We start from the raw sequence: 19,454 nt of genomic DNA on the forward strand, positions 1-19,454 counted from the left end.
CTCGTGGGAACAAAACAGCCTCCAAATTCTAGGATCGTGATGGTCAGAAAGGCAGAGAGAACTCTAGGAATAAGCTACCATCAAGCAAAGCCTGCAATTCTCAGTAAATGCATTTCTTGACCCTTAAAGTTGTACTACTACTTTCACAAAAGAATGAAATCCTAGCCCTTCATCACCCTAAACTCATTGTGGTCCCACCTAACATTTTGCCCTTCTTATCTCTTTCTCCCTCACTCATAAATCTTATGAGAAGCAGAATAGTTGAAAAAAAGAAGTTCCAGAAGTTGTACAGAAACTTTAAACAAGTTTCCATTCCAATTTCCCATCAGCCATCTCTCACTTCCTTTCTTGATCTCCATCTTGTTGAAAGTTTTGTGCTTATCATTTTTCAGAACTCTACACTTCATGTGGATTGAAGGAGGCATCAGATAGGGTTCTTCTTTTTCTTTCTGCTTTTCTTTTAAATCAAGAAATTTGAAGCTGAATTTATGGATATCAACCCTCAAAAACTCACAGCATGGGAACCCTCCATGCCTGTGGAAAATCATATGGCACATCATGATCACATTTTCTTTGAGACTCTTTGGCCTAACTATGTCTTTGAAAACCATCAAATCCCTTCTTCGTCAAGCCAACATATATCAACTTCAGCTATTCTCAGCAGCGGTCAGATTGACCATCATCATCATGATCATCCTCATCAGCAGATGGAAGAAGATCAAGCAGAAGAAGATCCTGAGGAAGAACTAGGAGCCATGAAAGAAATGATGTTCAAGATTGCAGCTATGCAACCGGTGGATATTGATCCAGCAACCATTCGGAAGCCTAAAAGGCGAAATGTGCGCATTAGTGATGATCCCCAAAGTGTTGCAGCAAGGCATCGCCGCGAGAGAATCAGTGAAAAAATTCGAATTCTACAAAGACTCGTCCCTGGGGGAACAAAAATGGACACTGCATCCATGTTAGATGAAGCCATTCGCTATGTTAAGTTCTTGAAGCGACAAATCCGCCTACTCCAAGCTAATAATCCCCCACCCATCGGAGTTCCGGCATGTCCACCTCTTCGAACTTGGTCAAACAACGGTCTTGACCCTGTCACTGCTCCCACCGCTACCCCAATCTCCCCCATTGTAGGGTGCAATGGAAATGGTGATCCTATGAGCTTCAACAATGAGGTAATTGGTGGATAATTAATGACTAAGTGTGCTAGCATTAGCTAGTAAAATTGTAACGTCCTTACTTGAGTAATTAATTGATTAATAACTGTACTACAGCAATTTTTATGTATATATAATTAATTATTAAACGGTGTGACGTTTCAAGTTGATTAGTATAAGATTTTATGTTAGAAAAAATCATGTGATTCCAAGAAACGTTTGTTAGGATATTGTTGACTAAAGGGCAATTGAATAATCATAACGGTTACCCTGAGCTGTGTATATCCATATGTTTAATATATAGAATAAGGTTTCTTTTCCTTTCTACCTCAGAAAGCTCATTTGGCCGATTCTATCCCAGGAATAAAACAGTGACGTGAGGAAGCAATTGAATATGATTATACCCTCACTGCCTGCCTATCTTTCCCCCCCACTGTGTGTACCGTGTGTGTGCGTGCGTTTCTTTCTGGAAAGCTTATGATTTTTGTGGGAAAACAACAAAGAGGATTTGGGCAGGTTGAGTTGCATGTATACAATATTTCTTTTATGTCAATCTTGTCTATGTATTATGTGCTTTGGATAGGTTCTTGGTATAGGAATTATATGGTCCACCAGATCCAAATGATTGTTTTTGCAGTCCCAGATGAAGTGCAAAAAGATCCCTGTGTTCAGCATGATGATCAAACCCTAAATTTCTTCATGGGAGTTGGCTTTTGGGATTTTCATGATTACCACTTTTTCTTTTTTATTTATTTAATCACCCATACATCTTGTTTCTTAGAAAGCATAGGACCAGTTGCATAGAACTTCTACCCAAAAAAAATGGAAATTGTGGGGAAAAGAAATCCTGCATTAGGAGAGTACAGAAGCTAAAATTGTGCTTTCACTCCAATTTGTTGTGAGCCCTTATCTCCTTTCTTTTTCCCTAATTTGCAGTTGCTTATGGTCTATATTTAGAAAGAAAAAAGAAATTATATCACAAAGATAGGGGTCAAGATAGCCAGACTAATAGGAGATTGATCTTTTGATTACTCATGGTGCCCCTACAATACATAATTGTAGTCACGGTAGATCCAGCTTTTAGTACTTCATTGATGATAATTCAACATTCACCATTGTGGATGAAGATAATTCAACATTCACCATTGTGGATGAAGACACAGAAATTTGTAGTCACATTCATACCATATCTTCACTTTATAGCAAGATGACAGCTGAAGAAGCATATTTTTCCTCTTGTCCGAATTGATAGCCATAAACTTTTGAACCTTTTCTAGTCTATCTGAAATGATATATTAACTTTCTTCATTTAGATACCATTCTCTACTGTTCAAGTATGCAACATGAAGGTAATTAGTGATATGCAGTAATTACTCACCTTTACTCGCTATTGTTCATAATGCAGGTAAACTCCATCAATACTTTGACTTCATATGTTGCAAGAAGCAGTGAATTTACTTCCACAGAGTGGAAAGTTAAACATATCTGTTAACAATTTGATTATAACAAATTACTATGTCGTACATTTTTCTTTTTGGGGCAAAAATTAGGACATTTTCAAATTATCATAATTTCAAAATCTATTATTGCATAACCAATATTAGTCGTTTGAATCAATTGCATGTTGAGAGACAGAAGCAGCAGTTTTTTTTTTTTTTTTTTGGTAAACATTTTGTCTTTCTTTCTTCCTCCCCTGAGTGCATTACATTTCAAAAGCAGCAAGGAACTGGTGTACTAGTCCTCCAGCTTTACATTCCTTCTCTGAGGATTAAGTCAAACGTTTAGTTGCTTAAACATGATTATTTAGCTAAAGACAAATTGAAATATGGTAGACAAGGTGTTTCTTTGATGTTAATTGAACTTCTGTGTTCACTTCCTTTAAATCATTTTCTGATTTATGATCTGCATCTTTTCTTTTGTTTCCCCCTTTTCAACATAAAATTATCAGCTTTCAAGATTTCAAGCTTATCTAGACTACAAAATTATCAGTTTTCAAGTTTTATTGATAGTTGAACATTGATTACTTCTGTTGAAACAACTCCCTTTTTTCATATTTTTTTCAACTTTTATTTAAAACGGAAAAGTGACTCTTAGTGGTTTTCTTTTTCATTATGTATACTCAAATTTCATGGTTGTCGTTCAATAGTTTCAATATTTGGACTAGAAACATAAATTTGTTTTAGTTTCTATTGTAAATTTTAGATTTTGGAGACAAATTAAACATAAGTAAATAAAAAGACATGTTGGTGAAATTTCCAAAGCTCAGCAAGTTGCATGGACAAAGTAAACTATGACAATATTACCCTGATTGAGGGGGTAATGCTTATTTAAAAAAAAAATAAAATTGGTAGAGATTCAATTTCAACACATATGTAAACCAGTACATCATATACGACTTTTTTTGGAAATTAGAAAAGGATAAAAGTTGAATCAATGTCATATAGCACTGTAACTTTTTTGTCTCTTAGGAATTGAATGTAACTCCACCCCTTACATAAAATTCCAAATTCAATGTCGCATTTGCTGAATGTGAACTCTTTTATGACGCATACATTTTTATCACGTAGATTAATTTTTTAAAAAAGAATTGAATGTAACTCAACCCCTTACATAAAATTCCAAATTCAATGTCACATTTGTTGAATGTGAACTCTAGATTAATTTTTTAAAAAAAGAATTGAATGTAACTCCACCCCTTACATAAAATTCCAAATTCAATGTCACATTTGTTGAATGTGAACTCTTTTATGACGTTATACTTTTATCACGTAGATTAATTTTTTTAAAATGTGTTTTTTTAAGCTGATATTTTCATCACTCTATATTGTATTTCGCGAGAAAACCAGCAAGAATGAGGAAAAAAGATTTTAAGGAAAAGATTATTTGGGTTATCATTGGGAATTGAGCTTTTATAAACGTCTCAGTTTGCACATATTCTCATTTAATCATTCTTGACTCACTTTCTCAAACAAAATCCTACACTCAAGTAACATCCCTTCTTGTTATTTCCACCAAATATTCAGAAGCAGTAAAACAACAATAATAGTAATTCTGGTTAGTTTAATTTTCACATATTCTTGGATATCGAATATCAGTAATTGGAAATCAATAACTTCATTGACCAACATGATAAAATTACAAATTGTTTAACACACAAGATGAATTTACAATTGTGGAATGCCGTTGTTTTACCGGCTGACTTTGGAGAAATTTGGGCCAAATTTCCTTTTTTTTCTTCTTCTTTTTTTTTTTTTGCAAATACACATTGTTTGCTATTTTCCTTAAAAATTAAAGTGAAATAACAAAATAATGAGCTTACATTCATTCAAAAATACATCCTTTTGAAAATTTTGATGTGCCTTGAATTTGTGTATATGTGCTTAGGGAGAAAGTTGAAATTCTTAATCATGTAAATAACACTATTTATTCCGCTTCGTTAGATTCTAATCTACATCTCTTTCTTTCTAATTTTCCAACCCTTCTTCCATTTTTGAATTTCTTTAGTTTTTTCAGGCAACAACTTTAGGAAATTAGCCTTATTAATAGTCGTATCAACTTAAAGATTCAACTCCCCTAAATCTCATAGTTTAACATCTCTTGTCCTCAAGAAATAACTCAAGGTCTTTATGTGAAAGATAACATTGTCTATTCAAGAGGATGTGTACTCGTAGCATTTCCAGGATTGAAATATACATACAAATATTTGTGGAGAATGTTAATAAGTTTTAGTGTCCTAACGATAAATCGACATTAAATTGTACAGTACATATGATGATGGAGTAGAACAAAACAACTCTTCAAAAAAGCCTAATGAGACATTATCATGCTGCCCTTTTTTTTCTTTTATCAATTTTGTAACTATGGGGGCAAATAAGCTGAACTACATGCTTTATTAGATGCAAAAAGGCTTTTTTTTTGTTTTTTTTGGGGGGGGGGGGGGGGGGGGGGGGTCCTGTGGAACTAGTAGAATTCTACTTAAAAAGGGTGTAAATGAAAAAGTTTTAATATTTGAAGATGATAAAAAAGGATTTTTAAAATCTTTTGGGACAAAATCTAATCTCTATAAGAATAAGTGAAAACTTTAAATTTTTAAAAGAATTTTTAACATCTTGGAGCCGACTGCCTATCCACAAGTGTAGCAAGTAGTAGAGAATTGCATTCATCATATTCTACGCAAGACCTTGAGCTCAAATTAGCTCACACACACATAACTTCTCTATCTCGCGCACATGCTTTGGCATACATACATATTCTCTCTTCTTCTTTCTCTCCCACTCAATGATCAGATCCTCACACACTATCTCTTTTACTCTCACAAACATACACATTTTCTTTGCCAATGCACCTTTCTAAATCTTTGATTTATTGTAGACCCAAAAATATACATCTTTCATTTCTAAAAACACACATGTTCACACATAAACGCGTACTCTCTCTTGCACATAAGAAATTGCTTTGTCATTGTGGTATGTCGTCTATCGATATTAAAAGGTAATATTTAAAAGATTAATTTTGTAAACTAATAAATTGATATATAGGTATCTAACTACATAATGTACATAAAGTAGAATATTTCAATTTCAAGCTCAAATTCGATAGATTATTTAATAGATTTGACTTTTATGAATTCAGCGGATTCCAACTTTATTATTTAAATTTTTTCTTTTTGCAATTTCAAACTTTAGACATTAGTGTTACAAAATGCCCCTTAGTTTCACAAAGTGATCCACGTAAACCAAAAATACAAATCCAAAAACGAATCTAATGATTTTATGTGGTTAAGTTCAACTTTTCTCAATTTTCCTACATAATATCATATTAACAGTTTCAAAAACCCGTATACATATTTAAATTAAAAAAAAAGTTAGATTGCCAACTTGCTAGATTATTAGACGTCCATCTAATACGGTTAAGTTACCCGTGCTCCCCGGAATCTAGTCAATAGGCACTTTGCCATCAGAACATTGGTCAAAAATTCTATCTACTAACACATTTAGACTTTTGCTAGTAAATGACTAATAAGCTTTCAACACTCAAACGCTATTACTTTTCAAACTTTATAGTCTTTTGTATTAGCATGCAATTCCTATTAATTTGAGTTGTATAATTTATTCAATAAAAGTCCAAAACTATTGTGGATATGGATTCTTCTTGTTTCTTTTTACAATTTTTTCCCTCCTTCTTTTTTGCTTTAGTTTTTTGCTTTCTTTTGTGTAAATTTTCAATTCTCATTTTTGTTGTCAAATATTTAAAGTCATAGTTCATTACTACTAGCAATCAGATTTTGAGGGTACAAGCTATTGCATTTACACATGTAAAGTAGGGATTAATCCTTTATGCATTGTCAAAGTGGGGATTAATTTTTTAAACATTGTCATTGTTATTATAGATGCGCAAAAAGTGAATCTCAAATTTGAATAAAAATTTTGTGACATGCATCTAATTTAGCTTGTATAATAACATTTTTATATTGATAGTAGGTATAAAAAGATAATCCACAAAAGTAATGCCATTAATTAACCAAACATGATCTGATGTACAAGGAATATGTATTAGATAAAACCATTATTGTGTTAACCAATATAGTATTTTGGATTATTATTCGCTAATACATTTTCATTAAGAATGAAAACCTAGAGTGGTGTATAATTTCTCATCAAGATGACATTTCCTTAAAAAAGAACAACTTACTTTTGTACCTTAAGTATATAAGATATATCAATTATGTCTCCTAAAGGAAGAAAAATAGAGGGCAATATGATCCTAGAATCAAATTGAAGATGGTTAAATGCAATATAGAGGTAAAATGCTCCAAATATTATATTGATAAATTGAAAAAGCTTTTGCAATTAAAAGGGCCAAAAGTACCTATTGATTATATTCCATGGGGCAAATTGCACCTATTTCAAACTTCCCTTGGGGTAAACTATAATTAACCCTTTGATAGATGAAAGAAAATTAAAAACGAAAATATTGGTGGGGCCATCAACAAATTATTTAACCACAACATCGGCCACCACCACCAAATCTTTGACTTTTGGCCGATTACTTCCGTCCAATTCCAGAATTCAATTTCTATTGCTGCCTCCATCTTTCCTTTCTGGGCATCCCTTTAACAATTCTACCACATTCAAATCGTTCCCATTTTTATTAACATTAATAGCCTCAGACACAGTAAAACCTGCCTCAGCTCCAAGATTTGGTAAATCACCTTGTCATTTCCTTCATTGAAAGTTGATGAATAACTGATAAAGTTCCTTTCTTGATAATTTTACAGTTGGATTTATTGGATTCATTCAGGATTCCAAAAGGGTAGTGGCATTTGCATCCGGTTTGCATTTCTTGACAAGATTTGGACACCCTTTTGGTCCCTTGATCATTACCTATGCTGGGTTCTGATGTTGATGTAGTTCTGATTCAAGCTTCTAAAATCTGTTGTATTCTTTGTTACTGGAAATTGGGACTTTATCCTTGATTGATGCTCCAGCCTTTGTTGAATTAAAGGGAATCAATTCGGTATAATAGTGATTGAATTGGTGTTTTTTTTTTAAATGATCTTGTTGATGGGCTTGAGTTTTCCTATAGAATTTTGAGTATTATACAATTGTATTAGGAACAAGTGATAATAGTCAAAATGTTTTTGGAACTGGATCTTGTGAACTGGGGTGGTGGTGCTGAGGACGATTGAGAGGATGAGCAGTTTGAGTCGAACAGCTTCGTTGAAACAAAGAACCCAGATTGTTGGCAGCCCCCGAGCTGTTGCTAGCCCAAGAATCACACGAAAGAGCTGGAATTCCGGACCAGTTCTTATAGGTGTAGTGATAGGATTAGTTGTTTCCTTTTTCTTGGCCGTTGGTTTGCGGTATCTTTATGTTCTTCCAAGCCTTACACAGGCTTTTCACGATGATAGTGTCTCACATTTAAATGATTCAGGTAACTCTTGTGATGTGTTTGATGGAAATTGGGTGTTGGATTATAGGTATCCCTTGTACAATGCCTCAGAATGCCCTTTTGTAGAGCAAGGTTTTAATTGCTTGGAAAATGGTAGGATGGATAAAGAGTATCTTAAGTGGAGATGGAAGCCGAAGAATTGTGATATTCCAAGATTTAATGTGATGAGTATCCTGGAAATGTTTCGCAACAGAAGAATTGTTTTTGTTGGTGATTCAATGAGTAGAACACAATGGGAGTCCTTGATATGTATGTTGATGACTGGGGTGGAAGATAAGAGGAGTGTTTATGAAGTCAATGGCAGCAAGATCACGAAACAGATTAGATTTTTGGGTGTGAGATTCAGTTCCTTTAATTTTACTATTGAATTCTATCGATCTGTGTTCCTAGTGCAACACAGTTGGGCACCTAAGCGTGGACCTAAAAGGGTTAGATCCACTCTTAAATTGGACGAGTTGGATGATATCAGTGATGAGTGGATTAATACAGATGTTCTGATATTTAATTCCGGACAATGGTGGGTTCCTGGGAAGCTCTTTGGAACGTAAGTTCAGTTTCTCCTTTTGGATAAGATAAATTCTAATTCTCTTGCACTTTGCCTGTTTCTTTGATCATTAATGAGTACTTTCAGTAATGTTATGTATTCGGCATGAGTTTCCTTGCAGGCAGACACCTGTCTGAACAAGTGCTGTTCCTTGAAAATCACGACCTATGTTTGAATTTTAGATGTATCCCCTTCCTTGTTTATTTGACCATTTCTGTTTGCTTCCATGTTCCTCATCTCGTGGTGGATCTGCCATGGTATATCTTACTAAAACTTTTAATAGCTGGAACTACCAATGCTTCCTTTAATTGTCCTTGTCAAATCTAAGGTCCTATAAACCTGAATTCCTCAATTCTGGGTGTCTTTTGTCTTTTACCTTGTTCCCTCATAAAGTGCAATATCTCTAAGATCATCCTCTCTGGAGGTTATAATTTACTAGGGCTATCACTATGCCTTATCAATATGATAAGCAAGCTTGGAAATTCCCTGCTTTAAGTTCTACATTTTGAGATAAGGAATGATAATGTGAGTCTTTGAAGGGGTGAATCTACACTTTTTTGCCAATAATGTATGGAGGCAGTAAATGTTGCTCTTCTCTGGAACTAATAGTTTTGCATATGCTTTTATTTACTTTGCCATCAAATTGGCGTCAACTTATATTCACTTTGCACATGGAGGCAGTAAATGGCTTCAACTTTTCTAGTTTATAGACTTAGGAAGTGCTCTGATTCTCTACCAGTTGACAGTAGATGTTCCCATATGAAAAGATTAAAAATGAGATGAATTTTGAAAGTGACAAACAAAATTAGGACATCATGTAAACCTAAAAAGATGAAAATGCAAATTTTCCTTCTGTTTCCTTCTCTTCTTGTTATGCTTGAACTTATTTTCCTTGACCCTTGGATTTCTACATTGTCTGAGGTTGTTTCATGCATCCTAAGTAAGGATGTAGATCGATCTTTATGGTATATGGTGGTTGTTAATTTATGATTCATAATTTAAATAAGGAGAGAAGTTGACAAGTAGCTGCGGTGCTATTTTGTAGTGGTCTGATGATTAGAGAATTTGCTATCTACTGTCATCTTAAACTAGAAACAAGATCACAGTTTCACCATAGTGCATTAACAAGTTACAACCAAGACCATGCTTTTGGCTTCAGCATTCTCATACAATGAAGTAGCATACCAAGGAAACAAGCCAGCGTCTCTGTCGGCACCATTTGTTTTGAGGGAATAGGAGGGAAAGGAAAGAAAAGTATTTGGAGGGATAAGGTCTTTGATGTTTGGATTGGTTTTTGAGGAGGGAAAGGAAAGGATAGGGAGGGAAAGGGAGGGATAACATCTAGTTATCTTTTGTCAACATGCTTTCTGTCCAAAAGAGTGCAGAAACGGAAGGAAAGGAAACCAAAATTAATGAAAATTTTAAAATTTCCTAAAAAACCTTGTGTGTTTACAGGGCAGACTTTTAAATTATGGATAAAAATGTAACTAATGCGTGATAATTTCATTTCCTTTCTTTTCCTTCCCTAATCCAAACAATATTTTCAATGTTTCCTTTCTTTTCCTTTCGTACTTAGTCCAAATAAGATGGATGGAATCCGCTTTCCTTTACCCTCTTTTCCTTTCTTTTCCACTGGAGTCTTCTTCTTTCCTGTCCTTCCCTTTCCTTCAATCCAAATGGTCCCTGTAAAGATGTACTAAAAATTAAGGACAAGGAAGCAAACTGTTTAAATGTGATCACCTGCAATTAATTAAGATAAAAAGTTATCTGCTTCTAAAACCTACACCCCCCCCCCCCCCCCCTCTTCCAATGAAAACAAAACCCGGGGCAAGGGAAACTCTCCCTCTGTATGCTCATTGAACTTGTAATTCCTATTTTGGTGGCAGGGGTTGCTATTTCCAAATTGGTAACTCATTGAAGCTAGGGATGTCAATTGGCACTGCCTTCAGAACAGCTTTGGGTACATGGTCTTCTTGGGTTGATACAATGATTAACCCAAACAGGACACGCGTCTTTTTTCGAACTTTTGAACCATCTCACTGGAGGTATGTATCAATAATTATTAGAACTGAAAAAATATTGTTCTTGGCTGTCACCTGTATTGCTTTTGACTCTATTGCTAAGTGTTTCTCTCCTGATGGAATACCAAATAAGAACTCAATTAAATGGCCATTCCCTGCATAGCTTAGCATTTCTGAGCCAAGCTTTGCTCTAACTCGGTATAATTTTTGATGTCCAACTTCTGAGTATAAGTAGTTTTCTGTTCGAAAGGATATTGAGCTTTCATAGTCTTTACATAAAATGGCTATTCTTGTAGACGCCATGTTCACAAGTTGCACTGTCTAATTTAAATTAGTCTTTGCCCATCATTTGTTGCATTTAATTTTTCTATAGTTGTTCATTCTTATGAATTGAATAACTCACCTTGAGTTGCAATGTTTCGCTTTGGGATGACTTATCAAGCTGCCTTTATCTGTAGTGGTGACGAAACTCTGCGCTTATGCAATATGACGAGTCAACCTCTTTCAGAAACCGAAGGGAAAGACAGTAGCCCATTTTCGGACACCGTATTTGATGTGGTGAAAAACATGGCAGTTCCAGTAACTGTTCTGCACATAACTCCCTTGTCAGCTTTTAGGAGAGATGCACATGTGGGTATATGGAGCGACAAACCAAATATGTCGGACTGCAGCCACTGGTGTCTACCAGGAGTACCTGATATATGGAACGAAATACTCTTTCAGCTGCTTCCTGGCTTCAAAGATGCATCCTCAGAGTGAGCTAACAGAGTAAGTTTGGCTGCCTTAACTTCACTGATCACCACGTCACCCAAAGATTAAATGGTTGACAGGATAACATAAAATTATGGCAACTGCTACAACAATTTTGTCTTGTTATTCTAGTTCAGCTGAAAATGTGATTCAGTGTCCAGTCGAAGCAGTTTTAATCTAAATAAAAGAACAACTTCACATGACCTATAGCATTGCCATCACCAAGCATTTAATACTTCTCCCATATTTTATTGGTTTTTCTGAAGTGGGTAGGCCCAAAATAAAGGACATAAATAACAGTCACAACCTTCATTAAGAATGACTTAGGCTTTTGTAATGTTTATAGAACATTCTAAGCCTAAGCCAAGTTGCAACAAGTATGACAGTGAGGAATTCTTCTTGAACAATGTAGACTAATAGAAAGGAAATATTCTCTAGAGTTCTCCAGGTGAATTATTGAGGATAAATGCTTGGAAGCTTCTGAAGTAGTCAGTGACTTTGAACATATTTTTGTCCATGACATCTTCATATAGACAATTGATCGTCTCAACCAAACAGCTGGACTATACAGGTTTTCTTCAGCCATCTGCTTCTTTTCCTTCACCTTCACTTTTTGCGGTTAGTTGCTTTCTTAATCTGGTGTTAGGAGCTTACAATCTCTCTTAGATATTGCTAATGAACATCATTTTCCGCTGAAATGTCAGCTGGCGAAAACTTAAGTTCTACACTTCCATAACTAACCAACACTACTCCTCTTACCACCCAAACTTTGCTTTCCCGTATGCTTTCTGTTTGTAAGCTTCTGCTGGATGATAATTGTCATAAAACCTGATAATATGAATGTTGGAATCACTTTCAAAACATTGTCATCTCACTGACCACAGTTTAGCTTTGTATATATTTTAGGAAATTGACTAATCAAAAGCAAAGTGATGGAATTGATGATTTCAGGAAGCTTCTGTGAAGGAGTGTCCTGTCTGATAAGCTTCTGTGATGCATGCAGGTCCTGCGTAACAGGATACGAACCATCCTTCCTAACCTGTTCAACTGTATATTTTTCCTTGAAGAAAGGAGGTCAAGCACAATTTTGCATCAGTAAAACTAAAGGAGTGTATAGCCAGCCACGTCTAGAGAGAAATCATGTATCATGACTTCATTTGTTCATTCTTTTCAATTCATTTTTGCACAGAACAGAAAAGATGTAACTTCATTATTGATTTTTCTTAAACATTTTGCAATTTATTCATTGATTGTGATTGAATTGCTCATGCTTGCAATTTATATCTATGTTTTAAAATTCGAACTGACCCGGCTGGTCCGACTGGATCCAGCTAGGCATCCGGTCCAAATCATCTTAAAAGACTGTCTTTTAAAAGCTAGATTTGACCGGAAACCAGTGAAATCGGACAAAACCTGGATTTATATCAAAATTAGTATTTTTTTTTTCCCCGTGACTTGATTGCATATTTCGTAAAAACTCCCACATGTACGAATTTCATCAAGACTTGGACCAACTAAAAGGGATAAAATAAAGAAAAAAAAAACATTGAGAGAAAAGGAAAGGCCAACACCAGTAAAGAAACATTAACAGTTTTCATTTGAAGGAATACAAATTCACATTAAAACAAGATATCAATCCTTTCGGTAAATACACCAAAAGAGGAAGAAGACTCAATTTACTCAAATAATACAAGAACTACTACAAGAGAAAAATAAAAATCTAATTAATAATAAAGATCCCTCTTGATTAATCTTGAACATGGGATTAATCTTCATGGGGATAAACCAAAAAGAAGGGGTGCACGAAACAGGAAAATTCCCCTGCAGCTACAATGGTTCAATTCTATGTTGCCCAAATAAATCAAAATCCAGCCGTAAGAGGAATGGAAAAGTCTGAATTTCCAACATCCCCACTCAGAAAATCTCCAAATTGCAAAAGTTCTGTCATGGGATCATCCATGGCAATGTCTGTTTCCAAAGGAATTTGTGGAAATTCATACCCTGTAAAGAGGGGGTTTTCATAACTGGAACCAATTGGATCGCTGTTCTGCAATTGGGGCAGCATATCAAAATCAGAGTCAATTGGGATTTGGCGCCTCACCTCAAAATCAGTAGAAACTTCAGCCCCTTCACCAGAATCACCGGAAAATTTCTCCCAATCAGTGCAGAGTTGGTCCCAATCACTAAAATCAGTGGAAGATTCGTCCCAATAAGAAAACCCACTTCCAAGAAATTGCGAAATTTCCTCCTGATGAGGCGACTGAATCAAAGTACAAGTTTTTTCATCCTTATCAGGGTCAAGATCAACAAAATCCAGAACCTTTCCAGGGTTTTCAGTTTCTTCGTGATCGAGAAAATCAATAGCATCAAGATACTCTGCAGTAGAAGTTTTTTCATCCTGATCAGGGTCAAGATCAACAAAATCAAGAACCTTTCCAGGGTTTTCAGTTTCTTCTTGATCGAGAAAATCAATCGCATCAAGATACTCTGCAGCATTGTCAATTTCATACTGATCAAAGTCGAAAAGATCAACAGCATTATCCATCTTATCAGTTTCAGCAACATTTATTGCCGCTGCACCATTCTTGACCATCCTTTCCTCAATCTTGTTCTTGATTGCTTCAATTTTACTGTCCAATATCTTAACCAACTCGACAGGATCAATTTCTCCATCTGTCGACTTCTCCAGAGGGTGCTCTCTGTTCTTGGCTGACAGTGATCGAGCTTGTTCTTTTTCAGAATACTTGTCAATAACAGATTGAACATCATTGTGATTCTCAGGCCAGGTTTGGATTTTGCCACTAGGCTCAATGATCACCACACAAACTGGTATATCACACAGCAATGCGAGCTCCATTGCCTTCTTCTTGATTCCAGCAACCCTGTTCTTGCAGACTTTGAAGGATACCTTAGAATTCAGGGATTGCTTAGACTTCGAACTCTTCAGTGCCTTCTTCTCCATGGTTGCATACGAGAATTGAAGCAGGCATGAGTTTTACGGACGAGAATTGAAGCAACGGCCAGTTGAGTTTAAGTACTACACTTCGGAAAGAATAAGAATTTGGAAAGTAGGAATTAGAAAGCGGTATGTTATGTAAAATATTGTCCCAAGACTGTTTGTAAACTAATATTTGTTTATTTATTTATTTATTTCTTCCCTATGGGAGAATTGGCAATGAACTTATTTAAAATAGTTTGAACTTATTTTAAGCATTTTTTTAGTTAAGAAATTTTAACCCAAAAAGTCTTGATGATTTTACCTTTGTAATTTTATTTGGTTGGTGGTTTTGCAAATTCCATAATTTTATATATAAAAGTTTACTTTTCTTTAATGTAACGAAATTAAATTGTCTAAACAATAGATATGATGATAAAGTACTAATGCAAGAGATAAAGGTATAAACAACCAAGGGATGGAACTCAATAAATCACACAGCGCAAAATAAATAGAAAATCTCTTACAAAATGACAATGCAAATATTCTATCATGGTTATAAAAAATATATTACTTGCTGGTATAGGTTAGATTGAGTGTGGGTTTTTAAAATATGCAACAAAGTTAAAATGGATTGAGTTTAAGAAAAATTAAGCTTAACCCAATGTAAGCCCCCACGCACGCGCACACATACATATATAATCTTTTTCCAATAATTGAGGAATACTCAAAAGGTTTTGATCAATTTCTGAACATATAAAACATCAGAAATTAATTTCAAACCTGTGTACCCTTCAATTGCCCGTGTCCTATGCCTTTTATAGCAAGATTATCTCCATTTCCAATCCAGACTCTAGTAATAGCAGTTTTATCAAGCTTTTTGAAAAGCTCTTGATCATAAGTCATGTGTTTTGTAGAACCACTGTCTATAAGCCAGCTTTCCACAGAGCTATTAGTGGCGAAACATGAATCTGCAAACAATTGCTCCTCTTGCGGTTAATTCTCCGCAGCCTTGGCTTCTCCTTGTTGCTGTTGAGACTTGCATATCTTTTCCACATGCCCTAACTGACCACATTTGTGACATCTTACATCTGGGTTCCACCAACACCTTTTTTGTGGATGATTGGTTTTTTTACAATAAGGGCAAAGTGGAAATACTTGAGATTTGTTGTTTCCAGACACTTTTTTTGTTGTTCTTCATGTTCTTGCCCCTGTTGTTGTTTTGTGATATGGCTTGAAAGGCACCTTCCACTGATTCTTCTTGCCTCATCAGCCTTCTTTGTTCTTGTGCCTGTAGTGCATTTAACAATTCTGCCAAGATGATACATGACAGATCTTTTGAGTTTTCCAAGGCCATGGTTGTAGCCTCAAACTTTTCAGGGATTGTAACTAGAATTTTTTGAACTATTCTAGAATCAAAAAAATTAGTACCAAGAAGTCTTACTTTATTGACTATGTCAAGGAGTCTATCAGAATAGTCTTTGATAGTTTCTGATCCTTTCATCTTCTGCATCTCAAATTCTCGAATCAAGTTCAACACTCGCATCCCTTTGATTTTTTCATCTCCTTCATATTCATTCTTCAAGAAATTCCAGATCTCATGCGCCGTTTTCAATGTCATGATTCTTGAAAAGATTGTGGATGTAACAATTGCATGTAGACTTGCTTTGACTTTCGATTTCCTTTGTCTCCTCTCATTATGGTGTTTCATTTGAGCAATTGTTGGATTGTTTAGAAGAGGAAGTACTTCATAATCATCTTCTATAGGCTCCCACAAATCATTTCTACCAAGATAGGCTTCCATTCTGACAGCCTACATTTGATAATTTGTTCCATCGTATATGGGAGGTCCAAGTTGATGAGTAGAGGAAACCTCTGGATTCATTGTAATAAGGGTAAATGTTTTAAAGAAGGTGTTTAAACTCTCTCAATCCTCATAGATCCCTCAAGATGAAAGCTCTAGTGCCACTCTGTTAGATTATTAGAGTAGAGAAAGTAGAACAAGAATGAAAACTTTTGTATTGCAGAAGTCACATTTTATTGAGTTATAAGCCATGCTTTTATATAGCATAAAGAAAACAAAATTAGAGAAAAACTCTGGAAAAAGATCTGCTAGAGATAAGATCCTGGAATCATAATCATAACAAGTATTTTTACTTATCTATTGCTTAAAAAATAGCAAAGTGAATAACTAATTATTGCAATCTGTTAGCAGTTCCACAAATCATGCTATTCAATAGTTTTTCTTAAACATTTTGCAATCTATTCATTGATTGTGATTGAATTGCTCATGCTTGCAATTTATATCTATGTTTTAAAATTCAAACTAGACCGGCTAGTCCGACTGGGAACCGGCTAGGCATCCAGTCCAAATCATCTTAAAAGACTGCCTTTTAAAAGCCAGATTTGACCGGAAACCAGTGAAACCGGACAAAACCTGGATTTAAATGAAAAATGGCATAATCATGGGAACTGTGAATATAGTCATGGCAAATTATGTTCAAAAGACAGTCTAAATTAGTATTTTTTCCCCCATGACTTGATTGCATATTTCGTAAAACCAAAGTCTAACTCCCACATATAGGAATTTCATCAAGACTTGGACCAACTAAAAGGGATAAAATAAAACATTGAGGGAAAAGGCAATTTGATAGAAAGAAAAGACAACACCAGTAAAGAAACATTAACAGTTTTCATTTGAAGGAAATACAAATTCACATTAAAACAAGATATCAATCCTTTCGGTAAATACACCAAAAGAGGAAGAAGACTCAATTTACTCAAATAATACAAGAACTACCACAAGAGAAAAATAAAAATCTAATTAAGTATAAAGATCCCTCTTGATTAATCTTGAACATGGGATTAATCTTCATGGGGATAAACCAAAAAGAAGGGGTGCACGAAACAGGAAAATTCCCCTGCAGCTACAATGGTTCAATTCTATGTTGCCCAAATAATAAATCAAAATCCAGCCATAAGAGGAATGGAAAAGTCTGAATTTCCAACATCCCCACTCAGAAAATCTCCAAACTGCAAAAGTTCTGCCATGGGATCATCCATGGCAATGTCTGTTTCCAAAGGAATTTGTGGAAATTCATACCCCGTAAGGAGGGGATTTTCGTAACTGGAACCAATTGGATCGCTGTTCTGCAATTGGGGCAGCATATCAAAATCAGAGTCAATTGGGATTTGGCGCCTCACCTCAAAATCAGTAGAAACTTCAGCCCCTTCACCAAAATCACCGGAAAATTTCTCCCAATCAGTGCAGAGTTGGTCCCAATCACTAAAATCAGTGGAAGACTCCTCCCAATCAGAAAACCCACTTCCAAGAAATCTTCTTTTCTGCGAAATTTCCTCCTGATGAGGCGACTGAATCAAAGTAGAAGTTTTTTCATCCTGATCAGGGTCAAGATCAACAAAATCAAGAACCTTTCCAGGGTTTTCAGTTTCTTCTTGATCGAGAAAATCAATAGCATCAAGATACTCTGCAGCATTGTCAATCTCATACTGATCAAAGTCGAAAAGATCAACAGCATTATCCATCTTATCAATTTCAGCAACATTTATTGCTGCTGCACCGTTCTTGACGATCCTTTCCTCAATCTTGCTCTTGATTGCTTCAATTTTACTGTCCAGTATCTTAACCAACTGGACACGATCAATTTCTCCATCTGTCGACTTCTTCAGAGGGTGCATCTTATCAATTTCAGCAACATTTATTGCCGCTGCACCATTCTTGACCATCCTTTCCTCAATCTTGTTCTTGATTGCTTCAATTTTACTGTCCAATATCTTAACCAACTCGACAGGATCAATTTCTCCATCTGTCGACTTCTTCGGAGGGTGCTCTCTGTTCTTGGCTGATAGTGATCGAGCTTGTTCTTTTTCAGAATACTCGTCAAGAACAGATTGAACATCATTGTGATTCTCAGGCCAGGTTTGGATTTTGCCACTAGGATCAATGATCACCACACAAACGGGTATATCACACAGCAATGCGAGCTCCATTGCCTTCTTCTTGATTCCAGCAACCCTGTTCTTGCAGACTTTGAAGGATACCTTGGAATTCAGGGATTGCTTAGACTTCGAACTCTTCAGTGCCTTCTTCTCCATGGTTGCATACGAGAATTGAAGGAGGCGTGAGTTTTACGGAGAAGAATTGACGCAACGGCCAGTTGAGTTTAAGTACGACAATTCGGAAAGAATAAGAATTTGGAAAGTAGGAATTAGAAAGCGGTATGTCATGTAAAATTGTCCCAAGACAGTTTATAAACTAATATTCATTTATTTATTTATTTCTTCTCTATGGGAGAATTGGCAATTAGCTTATTTAAAATAGTTTGAACTTATTTTAATTAGTTAAGAAATTTTAACCTAAAAAGTCTTGATGATTTTACCTTTGTAATTTTATTTGGTTGGTAGTTTTGCAAATTCCATATTTTTGTATATAAAAGTTTACTTTTCTTTAATGTAACGAAATTAAATTGTCTAAACAATAGATATGATGATAATGTACTAATGCAAGAGATAAAGGTATAAACAACAAAGTGATGGAACTTAATAAATCACACACCGCAAAATAAATAGAAAATCTCTTACAAAATGACAATGTAAATACTCTATCATGGTTATAAAAAAAATACCTTACTTGGTAGTATAGGTTAGGTTGAGTGTGGGTTTTTAAAATATGCAACAAAGTTAAAAATGGATTGAGTTTAAGAAAAACTAAGCTTAACCTAATTTAAGCCCCCCGCGCGCGCGTGCACACACACATATATATATGTTGTATTAAAATTGTATTATACTAACATTTATGCTATGCATTATTCATTGTTCTAATATTTAATATTGTTCAAGAATTTTATAATACTAATTTGGGTTACTCTTCTATTAACTATCTAAATTTTTTTATTTACTTAATATTTTATACTTCTATTAAACTATAATTTTAAAGGGCAATATTTTAGAATTTTAGTCAGCCTAATTTTAAGCCCGAAACTGGAAGTGCAATAAATTAAAAGAGCCAAAATAGCTCAAATCCGAGCAAGCCGAGTCTAAGCCCACCAATTAAATTTTTTTCTGGGCCTAAGTTT

The 19,454-nt window shown here is 35.1% G+C and overlaps 4 protein-coding genes across 6 annotated transcripts; 2 read left to right on the forward strand and 2 right to left on the reverse strand.

Moving 5' to 3' along the window:
* The first annotated feature begins 245 nt into the window (after window positions 1-245).
* Window positions 246-2,774, forward strand: LOC113701378 (uncharacterized). Its single transcript, XM_027221993.2, has 2 exons — window positions 246-1,175; window positions 2,563-2,774. The coding sequence occupies exons 1-2, from the start codon at window positions 489-491 to the stop codon at window positions 2,647-2,649; spliced, it is 774 nt and encodes a 257-aa protein (XP_027077794.1). The 5' UTR covers window positions 246-488; the 3' UTR covers window positions 2,650-2,774.
* Window positions 2,775-7,197: 4,423 nt separating this feature from the next.
* On the forward strand, window positions 7,198-12,684 carry LOC113701478 (protein trichome berefringence-like 7). 3 transcript variants are annotated; one of them, XM_027222160.2, is made up of 5 exons: window positions 7,198-7,359; window positions 7,435-8,652; window positions 10,539-10,697; window positions 11,132-11,441; window positions 12,427-12,684. In XM_027222160.2, the coding sequence occupies exons 2-4, from the start codon at window positions 7,850-7,852 to the stop codon at window positions 11,430-11,432; spliced, it is 1,263 nt and encodes a 420-aa protein (XP_027077961.1). In that variant the 5' UTR covers window positions 7,198-7,359; window positions 7,435-7,849; the 3' UTR covers window positions 11,433-11,441; window positions 12,427-12,684. The 3 variants fall into 3 exon arrangements, with proteins under 3 accessions (XP_027077961.1, XP_027077962.1, XP_027077960.1); XM_027222161.2 differs by having other exon boundaries at window positions 7,458-8,652; XM_027222159.2 differs by having other exon boundaries at window positions 7,198-8,652.
* A 2,451-nt stretch (window positions 12,685-15,135) lies between these two features.
* Window positions 15,136-16,162, reverse strand: LOC140011259 (uncharacterized). The gene is made up of 2 exons (XM_072060035.1): window positions 15,604-16,162; window positions 15,136-15,329 (listed from the first exon to the last, which is right to left on the reverse strand). The coding sequence occupies exons 1-2, from the start codon at window positions 16,160-16,162 to the stop codon at window positions 15,136-15,138; spliced, it is 753 nt and encodes a 250-aa protein (XP_071916136.1).
* Window positions 16,163-17,127: 965 nt separating this feature from the next.
* Window positions 17,128-18,517, reverse strand: LOC140010862 (uncharacterized). The gene has a single exon (XM_072058414.1). The coding sequence runs from the start codon at window positions 18,472-18,474 to the stop codon at window positions 17,323-17,325; it is 1,152 nt and encodes a 383-aa protein (XP_071914515.1). The 5' UTR covers window positions 18,475-18,517; the 3' UTR covers window positions 17,128-17,322.
* Window positions 18,518-19,454: the final 937 nt, after the last annotated feature.

This window comes from Coffea arabica, chromosome 7e (assembly GCF_036785885.1).
Source record: "Coffea arabica cultivar ET-39 chromosome 7e, Coffea Arabica ET-39 HiFi, whole genome shotgun sequence".
NCBI lineage: Eukaryota > Viridiplantae > Streptophyta > Magnoliopsida > Gentianales > Rubiaceae > Coffea > Coffea arabica.